General features: G+C 41.7%; 1 protein-coding gene across 3 annotated transcripts in view; it reads right to left on the bottom strand.

Moving 5' to 3' along the window:
* The window catches only part of FCRL5 (Fc receptor like 5), a 36,780-nt gene extending 17,004 nt beyond the window's left edge, over positions 1–19,776 (bottom strand). For all 3 annotated transcript variants that reach the window (XM_017860077.1, XM_017860079.1, XM_017860078.1), the window contains exons 1-8: positions 19,576–19,776; positions 16,736–16,756; positions 15,272–15,526; positions 13,506–13,757; positions 12,941–13,225; positions 11,542–11,820; positions 7,766–8,044; positions 4,342–4,620 (exon numbers count right to left, since the gene is read on the bottom strand). In XM_017860077.1, coding sequence (XP_017715566.1) covers positions 4,342–4,620; positions 7,766–8,044; positions 11,542–11,820; positions 12,941–13,225; positions 13,506–13,757; positions 15,272–15,526; positions 16,736–16,756; positions 19,576–19,606 — 1,681 coding nt within the window. In that variant the 5' untranslated portion in view covers positions 19,607–19,776. The remainder of the gene's footprint in view (positions 1–4,341; positions 4,621–7,765; positions 8,045–11,541; positions 11,821–12,940; positions 13,226–13,505; positions 13,758–15,271; positions 15,527–16,735; positions 16,757–19,575) is intronic.
* Between the last annotated feature and the right edge of the window lie 816 nt (positions 19,777–20,592).

Below are 20,592 nucleotides of genomic sequence, written 5' to 3'. Positions count from 1 at the left end.
AAAAAAAAAAAAAAAAAAAAGGTAGCATGCTACTTGCACAGAACCTGTACACATCCTTCCATATACTTTTTATTTTTATTTTTTTTTATTTTTTTTGAGTCAGAGTTTCGCTCTTGTTGCCCAGGCTGGAATGCAATGGCGCGATCTTGGCTCAGCACAACCTCCGCCACCTGGGTTGAAGCGATTCTCCTGCCTCAGCCTCCCAAGTAGCTGGGATCACAGGCATGTACGACCATACCCGGCTAATTTTGTATTTTTAGTAGAGACGGGATTTCTCCATGTTGGTCAGACTGGTCTTGAACTCCCAACCTCAGGTGATCTGCCCACCTCGGCCTCCCAAAGTGCTGGGATTACAAGCGTGAGCCACCTTGCCCGGCCTACCTGATTATTCTTAACAATGACAAAGTATTCCAATGTATAGATATGCTATAATACATTTAAGCATTTTCCCATTAATGGATGTTTGGGATGTTGTTGTTTCTTAAATGTCAAGTAATGTGGCATTAAGTAATTCTGTAGACATATTTTTGTATATTTACACATGCATTTCTTAGGATAAATTCTTAGAATTTCTGGGATGAAGTATACAAACATTTTAATAACACATAATGTCTAATTGTTCTTCTAAAAGACTGGACCTTTTAAAACACAAAAGTACAGACAACAAAAGCAAATATTAGACAAGTGGTATTATATCAAGCTGAAAATAATTTGCACATCAAAGGAAACAATTAACAGAGTAAAAAGACAACTTATAGGACAGAAGAAAATATTTGCCAAGTATATGTCTGACGTGTTAATATCCAGAATATATAAAGAGCTTTAACAACTCAACAGGAAAAACCAAACAAGATGATTAAAAAATGGGCAAAAGACTTTAACAGACATTTCTTTAAAGAAGACATAAAATGGACAACAGGTACATGAAAAAAATGGTCAATATCACTGATTATTGGGAAATACAATTAAAACCCCAATGAGGTATGACCTCACTCCAGTTAGAATGACTGTTATCAAAAAGTCAAAAGAAAACAAGTGTTGGTTAGGTTGTGGAGAAGACAACCCTTATATTGCTGGTGGCATTGTAAATTAGTACAGTCACTACACGAAACAACATAGAAGTTTCTCAATAAAATAAAAATAGAACTACCATATTATCCAGCAATTTCACTGCTGGGTGGATATTCAAGGGAAATAAAGTCGCTATGTTGAAGAGATATCTGCACTCTCAAGTTTACTGCAGCACTATTCACAACAGCCAAGATATACAAGCAATCTAAGTGTCCACCAACAGATGAATAGATAAATAAAATGTGGTATGTATACACAATGGAATAGTATTCAGCCATAAAAAATAATAAAATCCTGTGATTTGCAGCAATATGAAAACACCTGGAGGATGTCCTGGAGAATGAAATTAGGCAGGCACGAAAAGACTGATACTGCATTATTTCACTCATATTTTGAATATAAAAAAACCAAAGTTGATACTATGGAAGGAGAGAGTGGAACTGTGGTTATCAGAGACTGGGGAGGCGACAGAGAAGAGGAGGATAGGGAGAAGTTGTTCAACGGGTACAAAGTTATAATTAGACAGGAGGAATAAATTCTGTTCTATTGGACAGTAGGGTGATGATGGTTAACAGTCAGTTACAATATATTACAAAAAAGCTGGAAGAGAGGCTTTTGAATGTTTTTATCCCAAAGAAATGATAAATGCATGAGATGATGGGTACATTAAACATCCTAATTTGATCATTAAATACCATGTATATGTATCAAAACGTCAAATTGTACTTCCATAAATACACACAATTACAATGTGTCAATTAAGAAGAAAAGGTTGAACCAATTTACACTTGTAATAACTTGTACTCTCTTGTATGAGAGTTCCCGTTTCTTCTTTCCCTGATCATTTATGATCATATCAATGCACAGGTTTATTTTTATTATTTATTTTTTGGTCAGTCCTAATATCTATGGTTGCTTCACCCAAAGAATTTACTTGTTCCATCCTATGTGACCCTACAGGCTACTAGTTGGTTTTCCATGGAATTTTAGTGAAATATAAGCCATTAATGATGAGTTACTGTTGACAAAGTATTCAGAAATGATTTACAAAATGAACATTTTGAAATGTCACTAATTTTTAAACCGCCTGTTCTAATTGAATTATGAAATAATTCACAGTTTACTCTGAAATAATAATAATCATGAGAAAATGATTGTTCCTTTACTTCCTCTCCTTCCTCTGACCAACTGATTTTTCTTTGTCACATATTTTTTTTTACGTTTTCAGTGTTTATAATAGTTACTTTCTATTCTGTGACCATAATTCTCACAGTTGATTAGCCTTTGTTTCTATATCTAAATCAGTGGTTTCCAATCTTGTCCACACAACATTCTCACCTGAGGTTTTGTCAAAAAATATTGATTCTGTGGCCCTGTCTGTGAGATTCTGAATTGAATTAGTCTGGAGAGGGGCTTAGTAATGTGTCTTTTACAAAGGTCTTTGACGAGTCTAATGTGCAACTGGGGTTGAGAACAAGTCATAGTGCAGTTTCCTCATTATGTGTCCTTTATCTTCATTTACATCTTGTTGGGCTGGATTTTGTCATTAGGTGATTTTTCAAGAAGGCTTAGTGCATTCTCAGTTTCCTGAATCCTTGTATTTTTGACAATGCCTTTTCGATTTGATATAAAATTTTCAGTTATTATTCCTCCCTCGGAGGTCCAAGTCTGGACATCACTCCTCTCTCTTTGGTATTGCGTGCTCTGCAAAGTCTAAGACTAACTTGGTATTTTTCTTTCTGAGATGACTGCTTTTTTCCCCATAATCATAAACACATATATATATTTTTAACCTCAAAGGTCAATAACTTCATCAACATATATGTTCTGATCTACATATTCAAGTTTTCTTTACTTCTCAACCATTTCTACTACATCTTTGAGTTTCATTTTACCCTTCAGTTCAATTTTCTGAAGGTCTCCACTTTAATTATCGACATAACTGGATAACTGGGGGGCTCCATTGTCTGATTTCCATATTATAATTTTTGCCTTTATTTCTGTATCTTTCTACTTTGCATTCTGTATTGTTTTCTCAAATTGATTCTTCATTCAATTAAAGGTTTTCAAAGGTATCCATTCTAGTCTTACTGCTTCAAGTTGGTATTTCATTTCTAAAATAGCTTTGGTTTTTTTCCTCTTGGGCTTTGGTAGATGATTTTAAAAAATCCCCTCTTACCATCCTGTCATATCATCTGTCCACTAAATTACAAATGTTGACTGAGGACCTACTGTGTTCCAAACACTGAGTAGGCACAGGGATGTTGTGGAGACCAAGATGGATGCAGTTCTGTTCTCATGAAGCTTACATTCCACTGGCATTAAGGGTGACAGTGAAGAAACAGAAAATGAAGAGGCTTAAGATGCTGCTAAATATGAGAAGAAAGTAAAGCATGGATAAAAACATGGTAATGGGATACAGAATGCGTGAAGCCTAGAAGCTTCCTAGATAGATTTGGCTCTGACTTTGGAGTAGTCTCAGAACATTTACATTTGAAAAATAACCTCTTTACTCAGCAAGTTATACTAGGGGCATGTCTGACACATCAGGCTCAAGATTTTTCTATCATACCATTTTGATTCTCTGAAAAGAAAATAAACTTTCCCCAGTTTCTGCTAAACAAAGATTCAAGTAAAACAGAAGCAACTTAGCTCCTAAAAGACACCAAATCATACACATATAATTTGCACACGTTTCTTGAATGTATGTCATACTTCAACAACAGTTTTTTAAAATAATGCAATAAAATGATACTGATTTTAGCGGGTTAGAAAACAAGGGATCATAAAAACTCCATAAGTTTGAGGAGCTGGTTCCTAGGGAGCCATTTCCCCCTTTGTTCACAAGCAGACTTCTCCAAATCTACCATAAGATTGGAAATCCTTTGGAGAATTTAAGGTCTTGACCAACATTTATCTACAAGACTGTGCTTGTAGCTAAGTTAATATGTAAATGTCAGTGGAGAAGTAGGACACGCTCTGCGCCTCAAGAAAAATCAGCATACTGTTAGAACATACAAGTAATGAGGAGAAAATACAATAAATAAATTCATTTGGTAAAAGCTGGGGAATCTACTGAGCTGTTTTAGGGGTCTGGCTGAGCCAGGACTTATGAGGACTGAGAACCCCAGCTAGTTAGTTGAGGAGGAAGCCAAGAAGGGGATTAAGTTGATTCGGGGAGGAAACTGGACAGTGCAAACAGATTTTTAAAGGAATGGGTGAGAGGGAACTCGGCCAGGGGTGGGTGATTGGCAGGAACCCAGCACTTACCAGTGACAAAGAGGCTCACCGCCTCACTGCGCTGGGGACCAAAGCCATTGTCAGCTGTGCAGTAGTAATTCCCTGAATGTCCTGCAGTCAGAGAGAAGCTGAAGGACACTTTTCCCACAGAAGGTGTTGAGTTGCTCCCCAGGGGCACGTCCTCATGATAAAACTGGTATAGGATTCGTGGGGAACCTCTCTGGACCTCACAGTAAAGTGTCACAGTGGCTCCTTCAAAAGTCAGGGCCTCAGCAGAGCTGAGGGTGAGGACAGGACGAGACACAGGGACTGAGGAAGAGAAAAAATGAGTCAAGAGTTTCTTTTGCCTCTTACTTTAGATTTCAACACTTGACCAGTGCAGATGCCCAGTCTCCAGTCCAGCGTCTCCAGGCTTCACCTACCTGGAGGGCAGCCAAGCAAATTCTCAGGCTTCTCTGACCAGCTTCCCTATGCTCCATGCTGGTCTTTCCCTATCTGTTCATTTTTCCAGCAGACCAATAGTCTCTTCTTCTCTCATGGCTCCCCTTGTAGTGTGATCTGCCTCCCTTTTGCAGAGGAGATGATGCTTTCAAGGAAGAAATTCCTTGTCTTGCCACCACCAGACTCACTTGCACCAGCTCCTCACTTCTTCCTGCAACCATGCAGGCTTCCCTGCAACCATGGAAGAGCCACGCCTGGCCTTTCCAAGGGGGAATTTCCTACATCTCTTGACCTGTGCACACCTGCCTCTGTCCTAGACATGAAGTCCTTACCTCTATTGGCTTCTTCTAAACTACATTTTGATGTGTTTAACTATCTCCATATACGAAAAACTATCAGACAATACAAAAACAACTTTATTTACATTTGAAGTTCCTCACAGTCGGTTTCTCCACTTTTCTGTGGACAGTCTTCTGGAAGAAGTGACCTACGTTTATCATTTCTACTTCTTTATCTCATATCTCATATGCACATTTTGTCCATTACAACTCAGTTTTTACCCCCAATAATCTCCTAGAGCTGATTTTCATGTTTATGAATGTAGTAATGATGATAATGATAAAAATAAAAAAGATATTTATTACAATGACACTATAGTGCCTTTAAGTTCTAGTGTGTGTATATTTGTCAGATGTAATTTGTGAATATCTATACGTATACAGACACTAAGTTAATCATCAAAACAATTCAGTGAGGTGGGTACTATTGTTGTCCCTATTTCGCAGATGAAAATACTGAGGCCCCGAGTGGTTGAGTCACACAGCTAGTAAGTGAAGAGGCAGCAGTCAAACCCAGGTATTCTGGTTCTAGTCTGTGTTCTCCTGCCAAAGAGTACTTTGTGGCTAAATTCATTGGCTGTGACTCAGTTTTTTTGTTTTGTTTTGCTGTTTTGTTTTAAGATGGAATCTCACCCTGTCACCCAGGCTGGAGTTCAGTAGCATGATCTCAGCTCACTGCAAACTTTGCCTCCTGAATTCAAGCGATTCTCCTGCCTCAGCCTCCCAAGTAGCTGGCATTACAGGCGACCGCCACCACACCTGGCTAATTTTTGTATTTTTAGTAGATACAAGATTTCACCATGTTGGCCAGACTGGTCTCAAACTCCTGACCTCAGGTGATCTACCCCCCTTCAGCCTCCCAAAGTGCTGGAATTACAGGCATGAGCCACTGCTCCCGGCTGTGACTCAGTTTTTATCTTTCATCATCTCTTAGCTTTGTCTTATCCAAACTGGCTCAGTATCATCTGCTTAGAACATGTTCTACCCTTAGTGACAGTGGGGCACACTCTCATAGTGAGTGCCTTTTCCCACGGCCAGAGGCCTTCCTTCTCATGTCTCATCTCCTCTACTGGGACTAGACTGGGGGTTCTGTCCAACTGGACACTCCCTTGTTGGGCTCTCTCCTTCACTCCTGGCTGCTCCTCAAACAGGTTGCTCTATGACCTGATCCTCACTGTACTGCTGGAGTGGTTTTCCCCAACATTTAAAACCTTCATGAAGCCCAGATTGCCCTGCAGAATACGACCCAAGCCCTTACTCTGCTTCTAAGTAGGTTCTAATGATGTCGTCTTCCCCAACCTTGTCCTTCCTTTCTCCACTGTTCTGTCTATGCTTCAGTCATCAAGAACTGACCCCTCTCCAGTTCCTGGAAAGTGTCCTCCCTCCCTCACCACAGCACCCTTCTCCTTCAGGTCTTATCTCAAATTCCAAGAATTGTTTTCTCGCTTCCCAGCTCGGATTGGATGCCTTTCCATCTTCTCCTGTAGCCACCAGGTACTTCTAACTTTAGGTTGATGTTTTCTCTATTACTTGTCTGCATTTGCCATTAGCCCCTATGAACTGTGTGGGCAGGACCAGGTTAGTGTAGTCTTAGATGCATCCTTAGATGTCAGTACAGTCTGGTCCATGGAATATATGCAATCAGTATTTATTAGGTGAAGAAGTGAGTCTTTGAATAGACTTTAAACATCTCTGAGTGTGTTTGATCATGATGTCACTGTCTCCACTTTCCTTGGGACTCTGAATGTTAGGGACATTGCTTTTTTTCTATGTCATTTGATGTCTCCCCCTGGGTTCCCTGCTCCTCTCCTTTATAATCTCACACATCCATGTGGGAGGGACTGGATTCTTGCTTGTTTTCTGAGCTGGTATTATTGTTTTACAAGAGAGGAAACTGAGGCCACTTCCAGGCCCAACAAACACTGGACTCTTTGTCTCCAGTATAGGCTCAAATCACACTGTCTCCTTTAACATTGGACCTGGCCATTTAGCCACACGTGGATGGTTCAAAATTGAGATCCAAAGCTCAAAGGAAACCTTTTTGATGTCATAACTATTTGCCAGCTACCTGAATAGCCATGAGGGCATTAAGCCAAGCAACCGGAGGTGAAGCTGTCTCCTGGCCTGCTCCCAGCCTGCCGCGGTCTGTGCCTTTCTTACCTACTGCCCAATCAACTGTAAACAAGGCTTGAGCAAGGGAGACATGTTGGGTTAACCATGATCCAGTGACTTGTCTTTGTGTCTCACATGATATTGCATCTGGTTATTCATTGATGTCTGATATTAACCAGACAGGGGACATTTCTGCGCTCCTGGGAACTGAGTCTGAGTCTATATCTACTAAGAATAATTTAGTAAATGAAAACCAGGCATCTGGCAGATCTACAGGACAAGTGGAGAGCATGAGAAAAGCAATTGGTTGCTCAGAATTTGAGGAGTAGGGAAGAGAAAGCTGCTGCATCATGAGGCAGGGGTAGGAAGGCATCCAGACTGCAATGAGACAAGGCTGAAAGTGGTGGACAGCAGGTTCAGTGAGCCAGAGAGTGAAGGAGGACATTAGGTTGTCCCAAGAAAGAAACAGACGATACTGGAAAGTACATGCTGACTTCTGAAGGACTGGGTGAGAGAGGACTCCTTGGCCAGGGGTGGGTGATTGCCAGGAACCCAGGGCTTACCAGTGACGGAGAGGCTCAATGCCTCACTGCGCTGGGGGCCAAAGCCATTGTTAGCTGTGCAGTAGTAGTTCCCTGAATGCTCTGCAGTCAGAGAGAAGCTGATGGACACTCCTCTTGCAGAGTGGGCCGACCTATTCCCCAGGGCGGCATCCTCATGATGAAACTGGTACACGATGGGGAGTGAACCTCTCTGGGCTTCACAGTGAAGTGTCACCTTGGCTCCCTCAGAAATCAGGTCCTCTGCAGAGCTGAGGGTGAGGACAGGATGAGACACAGGGACTGAGAGAGAGAAAAAATTAGTCAAGATTTGTTTCTGCCGCTTGCTGGAGATTTTGTAAAAGGAAAATAAATCTTGGGAACCCCAAATCACTAAGCCAAAGGGAAAAGTCAAGCTGAGAACTGTTTCAGGCAAACCTGCCTTTTATTTTATTCCTTAATAAGATAACTTCAAAGACTTTTTTAAAAGCTACATACCTCCCTCAAAATTTGTCCACTGAAATATTTCTTTGTGGGCCCCACTATCTTTACCCTGAAATGGTTCTGTTTTAAATGGTTCTGTTTTACCCTAACAATGTAAATTGATAGCTGATTTTCACAGGTGCAGGACAAAAGACAGAACTTTCAGTCATCCCTGCTTATAGGAGACAAATGCATATCTGATTGTTTCCCTGATTTAAAAATGCAGATTCACTGGGCTGGAGGAAGACAGCATTGACTATTCCTCTGCCCCCTCTCACATGTAAATTGTGTATTCTGCTAAAGGCTGATCAAAGACTCAAAAGAATGCAACTGTTTGTCTGTTATTTACACATACTTGTAAAAAAATGTCTTCCTTTTTCTCCAATATCTGCCCTTTCACCTCTAAATGTTGAAACCCTCAAAATCATCTTTGGAGAATGCAGGTAGCTGAATCCGGGGCACATATCCTTAACCATGGCAAAATATACTATCCAAATTGATTGAGACCTGTCTCAGATAGGTTTTGGTTCACAGATTCAATGTTTCGCCAGTGCAGATGTTCAGTCTCCAGTCCACAGTCTCCAGGCTCCACCTACCCACAGGGTGACCCGGCCACTTCCCAGGCTGCTCTCACTGGCTCCCCTGTCCTCTATGCTAGTCATTCCCTGTCTCTTCCTTTTCCACCAGACCTCTTGTCTTTTCTCCTCTCCCAGCTCCCCTTGTTGTATGATCTGCCTCTCTTGTGCAGAGATGTTGCTCTCAAAGAATTTCCTTGTCTTTCCACGAGCAGAACCACACCCTTACCCACAGCAGCTCCTCACTCCGTCCTGTGCCCTGAGACCATGGAAGAGCCCTCCTTGGCCTGCCTAGGGGGATTTTCTTCTGTCTCTTCATCCTGTGCACACCTGCCTCTGTCCTAGATAAAGCATTCTTACCTCTACTGGCTTCTTGCAAACACCATTTGCATGTGTGTAACCCGCTCCATGTTAAAAAAAAAAACCATCAGACAATAGAAAAACAACCCCATTTGCATTTGAAGTTCCTCACAGTCGGTTTCTCCACCTTTCTGTAGTCAGTCTTCTGGAAGAAGTGACCTACCTTTAACATCTCTACTTCTTTATCTCATATCTCATATGCATGTTTTGTCCATTACAACTTGGATTTTATCCCCAACAATCTACTAAAGTGGATTTTCATGTTTCTGAATATAATTATTGTGATAATGATAAAAATAATAAAATAGATGTTTGTTATAATGACACTATGGTGTCTTTAAGTTCTGGTGTGTGTATATTTGTTGGATGTAATTTGTAAGTATTGATATATAGAGAGACACTTATTTAATCATCAAAGCAATTCATTGAGGTGGGTACAATTGTTGTCCCTACTTCACAGATGAAGATGCTGAGGACCCAAGTGGGTGAGTCACACAGCTAGTAAGTGAAGAGGCAGCAGTCAAACCCAGGTATTCTGATTCTACTCTGTCTTCTGCCAAAGAGTACTTTGTGGCAAAATTCACTGGATGTGACTCAGTTTTTATCTTCCATCGTCTCTTAGCTTTGACTTATCCAAACATGCTCCCTCTCTTCTGCTTAGAACACAGTCTGCCCTTGGTGACAGTGGGGCACACTCTCACAGTGCCTCTTGCCTCGGCCAGAGTCCTTCCTTCTTAAGTCCCAGTTCTACTGGGACTGGCCTGGGGGTGTTGTCCAACTGGACACTCTCTTGATGAGCCCTCCCCTTCACTCCTGGCTGCTCCCCAAACTGGCTGCTCTATGACTCGTTCCTCACTGTGCTGCTGGAGTGGTTTTCCCCAAGATTTAAACCATTCATGGAGCCCAGATTGCCCTGCAGAATATGGCCCAAGCCCTTACTCTGCTTCTAAGTATGGTCTAACCATACCTTTCTCTGCAATCTTATCCTACCTTTCTCCACTGTTCAGTCTACGCCGCAATCATCAAGAACCGACTGCCCCTCCAGTTCCTGGATCATGTCCTCCCTCCCTCACCACAATCCTCTTCTCCTGAAATGTTCCCACTCATCCTCAGGTCTCAACTCACACATGAGTTCTTCCAAGAAATTTTTTCTCTTCCCAATTCAGATTGGCATGCCTTTCCGTCTGCTCTTGCAGCCACCAGGCACTTCTATCCTCAGGTTGATGTTTTCTCTATTACTTGTCTGCATTTGCCATTAGCCCCTATGAACTGTGTGAGCAGGACCAGGTTAGTGTAGTCTTAGATGCATCCTTAGATGTCAGTAAAGTCTGGTTCATGAATATATGCAATCAGTATTTATTAGGTGAAGGAATGAATCACTGAATAGAATTTGATACAGCTCTGAGCATGTTTGATCATGATGTCACTGTCTCCATTTTCCTTGGGCCTCTGAATGTCAGGGACACTGTTCTCTTTCTATGTCATTTGATGTCTCCCCTTGGGTTCCCTGGTCCTCTCCTTTATGATCTCACACATCCCTGTGGGAGGGACTGGATTCTTGCTTGTCTTCCAAGCTGGTATTATTGTTTTACAGGAGAGAAAACTGATGTTGCTTCCAGGCCCAACCAAGACTGGACTCTCTGTCACCAGTACAGGCCCAAATCACACTGTCTCCTTCAACATTGGACCTGGCATTCAGTCATGCATGGATGGTTCAAAATTAAGATCCAAAGCTCAATGGAAGCCTTTTGATGTCATAATTCATTGGCAGCTGAATTGGTACCTGAATAGCTCTGAGGGCATTAAGCCAAGCAAGCAGAAGTGAAACTTTCTCCTGGCCTGCCCCAAGCCCACCATTGCCTGTGCCTTTCTTACCTACTGCCCAATCAACTCCAAAAATGGCTTGAGCAAGAAGGACATGCTGGGTTAACTATGATCCAGAGACTTGTCTTTGTGTCTTACATGTCTTCGCCTCTGGTTTATTGATTAATGTCTGATATTAACAGAACAGGAGATACCTCTGTGCTCCTGGAAATTGAGTCTGTGTCTACTGAGAATAATATAGTGAATGAAAATCAGGCATCTGGGGAGCCAGAGGACAAGTGGAAAGCACAAGAAAAGCACCTGGCTTCTCAGAAATTGGTGACCAGGGGAGAGAAAGCCACTGCACCATCAGGCAGGGGTATGAAGACACCCAGATTGCAATGCAATGAGACTCAAGAGGCAGACAGCTGGTTCAGTGAGCCAGAGAGTGGAGGAGGACATTAGGTTTTCCCAAGAAAGAAACCGAGGATACTGGAAGGTACATGCTGACTTCTGAAGGGCGGGGTGAGACAGGACTCTTGGCCAGGGGTGGGTGATTGGCAGGAACCCAGGGCTTACCAGTGACTGACAGGCTCACAGCCTCACTGGGCTTGGCACCACGGCCATTGTCAGCTGTGCAGTAGTAGTTCCCTGAATGCTCTGTAGTCAGTGAGAAGCTGATGGATGCTCCCTTTTCACAGCGGACTGACTTGTGCCTCAGGGGAACACCGTCATGATAAAACCTGTACAAAGTGCGCAGAGAATCTTCCTGGGTTTCACAGTGAAGTGTCACCTTGGTTCCCTCAAAATTCAGAGCCTTTTCAGGGCTGAGAGTGAGGACAGGATGAGATGCGGGGACTGAGCAAGAGAAAAAATAGTCAAGAATTGCTTTTACCTCTTACTGTAGATTCCAAGGCATGGCCAATGCAAATGCCCAGTCTCCAGTCTCCACCCTTACCTTGCTGCCATCAGAACCACACACCGTTTCCTGCACCTGTTTCTTGCTCCTTCCCTCTGCCCTATGACTATGGAACGTTGCACCTGGAGTGCCCAATTATTATGAGTCTTCTTTCCTATTCCTGTTCATTTCTCCTTCACTTGCATTGGCCTCAGGGATTTATTTGCTGTTGGTAGTTTTTCCTTAAAGATTAGCATAGTCTTCTAGAGCTTTTTCTCCTGCTCCTACTCTCTCCCTTGGCCCAGACTGGCATTCTTTATTTACAGGTGAGAAAACTGAGTCAGAGAGAGACGAGGAGACCTGCCTGTGTAGGCTGTTTAGGGCCAGCCAGGGCCAGAGTTGGTGTCCTGACTCCTACTCTGGTGATGATCACATTGTCTCCTTAGAGTGAGCCTGGAGTTTGCCATGAGTGGAGGGGTGACACAGGGCTCTACAGAAGCTGTTTTTCCCTCATCACTGTAACTACCACAATAGCTTTGGGGGAAGGATGGTGCCGTATACTAGTAAGGGAGGTGATGTAATCTGGGGTGCATATTTATACTCATAACTAGGGAATGGTAAACCTCCAGAATTACATATTTGGAGTAACTACGATGTTGCAACCTGTCTTTGTATCCTACAGAAATTTTCACATTGGTTATTGTCAATAAGTAATGTTAATTGAGACAACAGATCTCTCTGTACCCCAGAGTCAGAGAGCTATGCCACAGCCCAAGGCTTATCCCTATGGGCCTAGAAGAAAAAAAAATGATGTCAGGGAAGAGAGGGCTGTGAGAGAAAAGAAAGACTTGTATTTAATGGCATTGAAAGAAAAAAAAATAGACCTTTCTTTTCTTGGATTTTCCTGGGTCTAAACTCTTCTAAGATGTCCATAAGAGTAAAGGTCTCTTTGCTTGCACAACTCCCATTCTCACAGGTACAAGTTTTTTCTACAGAGACTGGTGACCCAAGCTGATATGCAGCTCTGTCCCACTTTTCTAGCCCTCTCTGCAGCAAATCTCAGATTCCACCAGCACTTACTCTGCACCTGTATCCAGGATCTCAAGCTGTTAGATGTGATGCTGTAATCCATTGTTGCTGCCTTACACCAGTAGGATCCTGAATCTTTACTCCACGTGGCAGTAATCTGGAACTTCGGGGAGAGGCTCCAGCCTGATCCCAGCATCTGGTCATTTCTGAAGAAGCAGAACTGGAGCGGGACATCTGACCTCTCTAGAGAGAGCCAGGTCTCACAGGTCAGGGTCACTGGGCTCCCGCTGATGGGCTGGAAGGAGCTGACTCTCAAAACTGGACGTGTAAATGACTCTAGAGAGAAGAATCACAACAGTCCTAGAGCAATGAGGCTGAGATGTGCTTTGGAGAAAACAAACTTCAAGCAGCAGCACATCCAAAAGCAGGCAAAGAAAGGAATGTCATTGATCCCTAGCTTCCTTCAGCCCAAAGCACTACTATACTTCCTCTGGTCCTTGCAGGAATGTGGCCTGTAGTTTAGTGGTATTCCAGTCCACCCTTTTCCTCCTGTTCTATCTCTGTGACCCCAAGGAGTCTCCTTTTGACCAACTCACTTCACAAAATAATGCTTTACCTTGGACTTGGATTTTGACTGTGTTGGAAGAAACAGGGCAACAAGTTTCCTTATAACCAGTACAGCGATATGCACCATTGTCCTTGAGACTTGCATGAGGAATATGGAAGTCAGTTCTTCTATTAAGGAATGCCAGGACATTATCATTCTTGTAAATAGTAGTATTCAGTGTCACTTTCGCCTTTGCCCGGCACCTCAGAACCACAGAGTCTCCTTCAAACACAGAAAGTGGAGCTTGCAGGATCAGCGAAGCTATGAGAAACACAATAGCAGTTATTTGGTGCATCCCATTGTTTCCCCTTTCTTTTCATTGTTTTTCCAAGTAGATTTCATTTTTTAAAAAATGGGTTGGGAAAAGAACTGTTAAAATAATTATCATTTCTTTTTTTCTGATTTAGAAATGAACACATATACCTTGAGAATAGTTGAAAAGCAGAAACGTAGGTAAAATCACCTATCTTCTCACCACCCACATTTTGGCATATGTTTTTCCAGCTTTCTCTTCCACTTTCAAGTACTTGAGAGCTCATGTGTATTTCTTTTATGGAATAATAATAATATTTGTAGATTTGATAACTTTCCTTTCACTTACTATGCTATGAACACTTTCCTATGTCATTAGTATCATTATTGAACCTGATTTTTAATGTTCATAAAGTTTTCCTTCACTGGCAGTAATGCAATTTCTTTAATGACTATTCTTTTTTTAAACCATGTTAAGGTCTGCCGTTTTCAGGGGTGTACATCTATGGTTGTTTCAGTAGGTAAATTCTTAAAAGAGGAATTGTTAAGTCAAAGAGTATAAGCATTTTGTTTATTCCTTGCTAGTACACTGCTCCCACTACCTTAAAAAATGATATAACTTCAACTTCAAAACAGGTGGCTTTAGGACAAAAAAGGAAATGTCTCTTCCTTTATCTTTCTTTCTCTGCATATTTATCTACCTATGTATTAAGTACCCATAAGTATGAACAATTCTCCTGCCACTTAGTATTCCAAGTAAATAATATGGCTTAAAACTATACATAGAGGCCAGGTGCTGTTGGTAATCCCAGCACTTTGAGAGGCCCAGGTGAGCAGATCACTTGAACCCAGGAGTTCAGCATTAGCCTGGGCAGCATGAGGAAACCCCATCTCTACTAAGAATACAAAAATTAGCCAGGCGTGATGGCGGGCTCTTGTAGTCTTACTTACCAGGGATACTGAGGTGGGAGAATTGCTTGAACCCGGGAGACGGAAGTTGCAGTGAGCCGAGATAACGCCACTGCACTCCAGCCTGGGTGACAGAGCGAGACTCCATCTCAAAAAACAAAACAAAACAAAACAAAACCAAAAAACAATTCAGGAACCATTCAAATAAATTAGTCCTCAGGCTTTCTGGTACCCGAGAATCTTGTAAAAAATGCAAATTAATGGACCTCACTTCTATAGATTTTGATTGAATAAGCTTAGGTAGGTCCTGAGTGTCTGTATGATTGATAAGCTGCCCAGGCTTTTTCACTCAAATCAAACTTCAAGAACCACAGGTGCAGAGACATTAATCCACTCAAAGTAAAAATTTTATTCATTTGAATGTTTAAAATTAAGCAGCTAATTCCATTCCCTGTCTGGTTGTATTCTGAGCTTTTTACTCTCTCCCTGTCTTACCACAGTGTGAAATAAAATTGTCCACTCATGAAGGGTCTGAGGTAAACAGTAATAACAGCTAGAGAGAAACATGGGCTGAATTGATTTCGAAAGTTGGTGCATCTTTCATGCTCTCTCACCTGACGAAAAGTCCAAGTACACAGGGCTACTGAGAGGGGAGTCCTGGGCCTGGCATCTGTACTCTCCAGATTCCTGAACCTCAAGGGTATTTTTTTGGGTTTCTCTTGATATTTCTTTCCCACGGTACCGATAGTACCATTTTGTTTTTTGTGTTGAGTAGAAGCGAAATCCCTTGCAAATCAGATTCACTCTCTCTCCTTGGAAGACTGTGGTCCATGGAGGCTGGAGGAAAATAATGGACTTGTGTGTCCTTGCTGAAGAGGAAAGAGAAAAGGAGTCTGAGGTGGAGGCACCTGCAGGCCCAGCCTCAGGGCCTCCTGCTGCATAGCCTGAAGGACCTGGGTTTGGAGGATCTGAAAGAGGTCCTCGGGGAGGGTCACTGATAGCTCAAAGCTCCCTGTCAGCCAGTGGCCCTCACCTCACCCAAGGGAGAAATTGCCCAGGGGATGGTAATGGGCAAAATGATTTCAGGAGAGTGACACCAGCAGGATTCACCATCAAATATCACAGTTAGGTAGCCTTACATGGAAGTGGGTCCCAGAGAAAATCAATGCTGCGCTGCCATTTCATCATGTTCAAACACTCATAAGAAACTCCAAAGGTGATGTTAAAATCACAATTTTGCACTTTCCCTAAGAGAATAAATCATATTATCTTAAGATTTGTCACTGAGAAAACCTCGAGAGCTCAACTTACCTAACATCTTCATTTTGTAGATGGTGATTCAAATGCCCAGAAGAACCCCATCATAGCTAATTGTGGCAGAGCAAGGAAGGGGCAAGTCACTCACTGGCATCCAGAGGTGACTAGGACAAGGTTATAGCTGGGACCACTGATTCGGACAAGGAGAGGGGTTGTAGAGGGTTCTTGCTACTCCTGGGTTCTCAATCATCCACTCTGAGCCAAAGGAATGGCAGTAAGAGCCGGAACTAATTAAATGTGGGATGCAGATAACTTGTCTTCTCCCCTCTCTCCCCTTTCTGTGCCTTTCTCTTTTGTGAGGACCCAGTTGTTGGATGTCCAGGAGGATTTTACTCCAAAGCTGCAGAGAATGCAGCATTCCTGCTGGCATCAGTATAGTGGGATGTTTTGGGGGATTTTTCTGGCTTGCTGATTGGAGAGGATCCTATCCTGAGTCCAGCACACTTGCCGTGGAGTTGAAGATGTCCTGCCTGGCTAAATGGGATCTGTTGGCAATAACAGTAAATGCAGGGCTTAGCAAAGGCCAGGAGCTGCTTGGGTATTCACCCCTTCCCCCTGGGAGGGTCAGAGGGTGACCGTGGAGCTCTCCTCGCCCTTGGGAGATACCAAAAAACCAGGCATCACTTTCAAATCCCTGCTGACCTCAGTGAGAAAAGAGGAGATATTAGAGATCTCAGGCAGCCATCACAAATGTTTTCTATTTATTAGGAAGAGACACTCTTAACCAGAGATGCTGAAGAGTCAAAGACAGGAGAACTCACCAAACTGTCCACTGACAGGAGCTGCAAAAAATAAGAGCCAGAGATGAGCACAGAACCACGATTATTTTGTTTGAAGAAGATAATTCCACTTTTTTTTACCCATGCAGGTATTACTTGTCCCTTTAAAAAATTCATTTAAAAACTCTAATAATTATTCATCAAATGTGTATATATATACACAGAGATATATACACACACATATACACAAAAATATATATACACATATATATACAGATATATACACACATATATTATATACATATATATGGCATGGTATTTGGACTTTTACAATGTACTTTAAAAATGGTATCTGCCGTCAAGAAGTTGACTAGTGGAAAAACAGAAACACGATATAAAATAATATAACACAGGGTGTAAGTGCAATAACAGAAATACACATGGTGTATGTTGGGGGCAGAAGGGCCACCTAGCCCAGTGTGTAGGATATATGTGTGTGTGTAGAGTGTGTGTAGGGTGTGTACATGTGTTGAACAGGATGGGTGGATCCTTGAAGGTACCTGAAGGAGATGATACTTCACAAAACTGTGAGTGAGAACATGAGTCTGCAGGTGGACGTTAGCATTTGTGTGTGGTAAGAGGCGATGGGGAGGGTAATAAAGGTAGAAAGGGCACAGAGGTGGAGAAATGACACTGGTGCTCAGGAGTTGGGAGAGTTGGGGGAAATAAGTTAAGAGAAGCATGCAGGGCCTGAGTAAGTGGTTCTAATTTTATTAAAAAGTCATAAAGAGTCATGGAATGGTTTCAAGGGGGAGATTGACAAGGTTAGAATTTGAAACTTTGATGGAGCACTCTGTCAGTGGACAGAATTTAATGGAATAATATGAAGCAGGGGGACTGATTAGAAGGCAGGGCAAGGAAATGGACATGAATTAAGCCTTCCTTGGGCACCAGACTCCAGGCTATACTCTTTTCATGAGATCATTGAATCCAAGGGCTCGTTATCATCATGCCTAATTTTTAAACAATAAACTGAGGCTCAGATTATTTAGACCTGATACTCAGCCCAAGAGATGGCAATGTGTAATTTTTTTCAGAGTGTTTTTCCAAAATTATCTTCATTATCTGCTTGTTTATTTTCCCTTCTCTATAATGCAAGCTCTGTGAGACCTAGGACTTCTCTTATGTTCACCATATATCCTCTAAGACCTATAACAGTGACTGGCATATAAAAGATGTTCCGTTAATATTCACTAAATATATTTTTGTTGTATAATGAATTAATTAAAGAACTAGGTTAATAATGTAGAGATAGAAGAATAGAGATTTGAGAAATGGGTAATGAAGAGAGAGAGGACACAAAACTGGCGTGTTTATTAATTTAATAGATATTCTGCATATGGGTTGATTTATTTATTCAACAGATTTTTGGAATGCCAATCATGCTCCAGAGCAAGGCAATAGAAATCCAGGAGTGTGTGAGAGACACATCATCCCTGTCCACATGAGGCTGTTGGAGACTTATCCAAACTTAAGTGTTTTACTGAGAACAACAAATTATTCACCATTCACCTGAATATTTTGGCTTCTTTGGTCTTTGCATTGTTTTAAATGAAGCTAATATTTTTGTGAGTGGTTTCTATATGGTCTGCATTTACATAGGTTATTTCATATAACCATGTCAATAACCCTATGAGGTAAGTGCTAGGATTAACCCCATTTTATAGACCAGGAATCTGGTAGCCAGTAGGTGGCAGGATGAAGTTTTGAACCTAGATCCTGTTTGACCCCAGAGCCCATGTTATAAACTTTGCCCTCTCATGCTCAGGACCTGGCCGTTACCCACAATGTGTGGGGCCATAATTGAGATGTGTTCCTACTTCAGGAATTATAGTCCATGCACCTTCCAACTTTGGGGTCCTCCTTTCTTATATCATGCCTGCTCCATTTCTGCTCCTCTAGCTCCTACTCACCTCTAAGTTTCATGAAGTCTTCACTAGCTATTTTGAATACAATTTATTATCTGCCTACAGCATTCATTGGTAACTTTGCCTGGACAATAACTTAACTGGGATCTTGTTGCATAGCTGCTTGAAAGTACATTGGCCTTGCTGGGAGCCCTTCTATGTCATGACCTTCCAGAACACAGACATAGTGTCTCCTATGGAGTCTCATTGTTCAGCACCTGGTACAATACTGTGCATAGATATGACTAAACACATTTGCTGAACAAATAAATAAGCATATTTAATTCTAATATTTAAACTTTAGTAAAAATCAACCAGTTCGCACATATGAGTTGATAGAGACTTATGCACACCCAGAGGGACAAAGAGAAAGTCATGTGCTTTAGACTTGTCCTTGCTTTGTCCACCTACCCCTCTCTTCCACACCATGTTCTTAATCAGCTCATTGCTGCAGTGTTTTGCAATTATGTGCCAGAGAAAGACCTGTCTTTCTTGTTAGAAATCTTGCCCTCTCATGCTCGGGACCAGGATCTGGCCTTGTCATACAAGGAGTAAATACATCTCTACAGAGAGCAGAGTGGGCTCTTCTATGAATAAGACGATATGAACAAACAAACATGAAACATTTTCTGGACTTCATGAAGTTCTTTTGAAAGAAAAAAATAAATGAAATTTTAACTGTTGTGGTTACTGTGGTTTCCTACTCTGTAAGATTGAAAATTCCTTCCAGCTGTGGCCATTTTCTTCAGCCTCAAGAGAAAGCCCTGAGCTACAGAGTAAAGTTCAAAAACACAGTCTCCTAATGTTGGAAAGATTCTCTCAGCAGGGGCTGTGCCGAAGAAAGGACCAGGCCTGTGGTGGAGAGAGAAGCTGTCCCGACCCCACCCAGGGCCCATCGTGAGCCCTTTTACTCACCCAGGACCAGTAATATCACCCACAGCAGCATGAAGACCTGGACCACCAAGGGCGGAGATCAAAAGAGAAGTTTTCTCAGGAATAACAGGTTTGAACTTGATCTTACACTCAGGACACTACACACCAGCTCCAAGGAGCACATCCGAGAAATTGCACTCTCAAAAACAGCAGAATACATTAGTGAATTAGAAAAAAGGAAGTGGGAATACCCATCTTCAGCTACTAATCAGAGTTTCCTGTCCGATGATCAAAGAAAAAAAAAAGTTAAGGTTTTAAAAAATCAAATACCCTTGACCCTACATTTTTGCTATTGGGAAATTACCCTGAAGGAAGTATCTGAAGAGAGTTCTATAAGAACGTTTATTGTAGCATTCATTATTGCCTAAACACTGGAAACAAAACAAAAAAACCACAATATGGGGACTGTTTAAGAATATTCTGATTCTTCCGTACAATGACAAGCAATCATTAAAGAATAAGGTAAATCTGAACATGCCAAGAAGACAAGACCACCTTGTTTGATGTGAAGAGAATAAAAGTGAGATATAGGTTAGTTTTGTAGTATTATCCCATTGGGTAAATATTAAAAATAGGATATATGTGTACATCAACTCTTTTAAGTATACTTTTTTTTTTCCTGGAACGTACACACAAAAATACTGATTATGTTTGAGGAGCAATAGGTGGGAAGAAGACAATTTATTTTATGTATTTCTGTACTGTTTGATTTTTTTAAAAAAATTACCATGTGAATTTATAGCTCTCATGATTTTCTAAAAGTCAAGTTTCCATCCTGGTATACTGATCAACAGAGGTTCCTAAGACATCAGCTACCATGAGGAGTGCCAGTTTCTTTCTTTCAAATAATTTCCCACCCTTTCTCTCTGGGCCCATACCTTGGTCTTCCTAAGGGGGCATTTAATTTTATATCTACAAATGCACATCACCTTAGGTATATTATGTCACATCCGCCCCACTGCACCCTGAGGCAAGAAAATCATACAGGGGTTACAGGAG

This window comes from Rhinopithecus bieti, unplaced genomic scaffold (genome assembly GCF_001698545.2).
Source record: "Rhinopithecus bieti isolate Rb0 unplaced genomic scaffold, ASM169854v2 scaffold_53775, whole genome shotgun sequence".
Classification (NCBI taxonomy): Eukaryota; Metazoa; Chordata; class Mammalia; order Primates; family Cercopithecidae; genus Rhinopithecus; species Rhinopithecus bieti.
The sequence above is the reverse complement of the archived record's forward strand: the minus strand, read 5'-3'. Positions and strand labels throughout refer to the sequence as shown.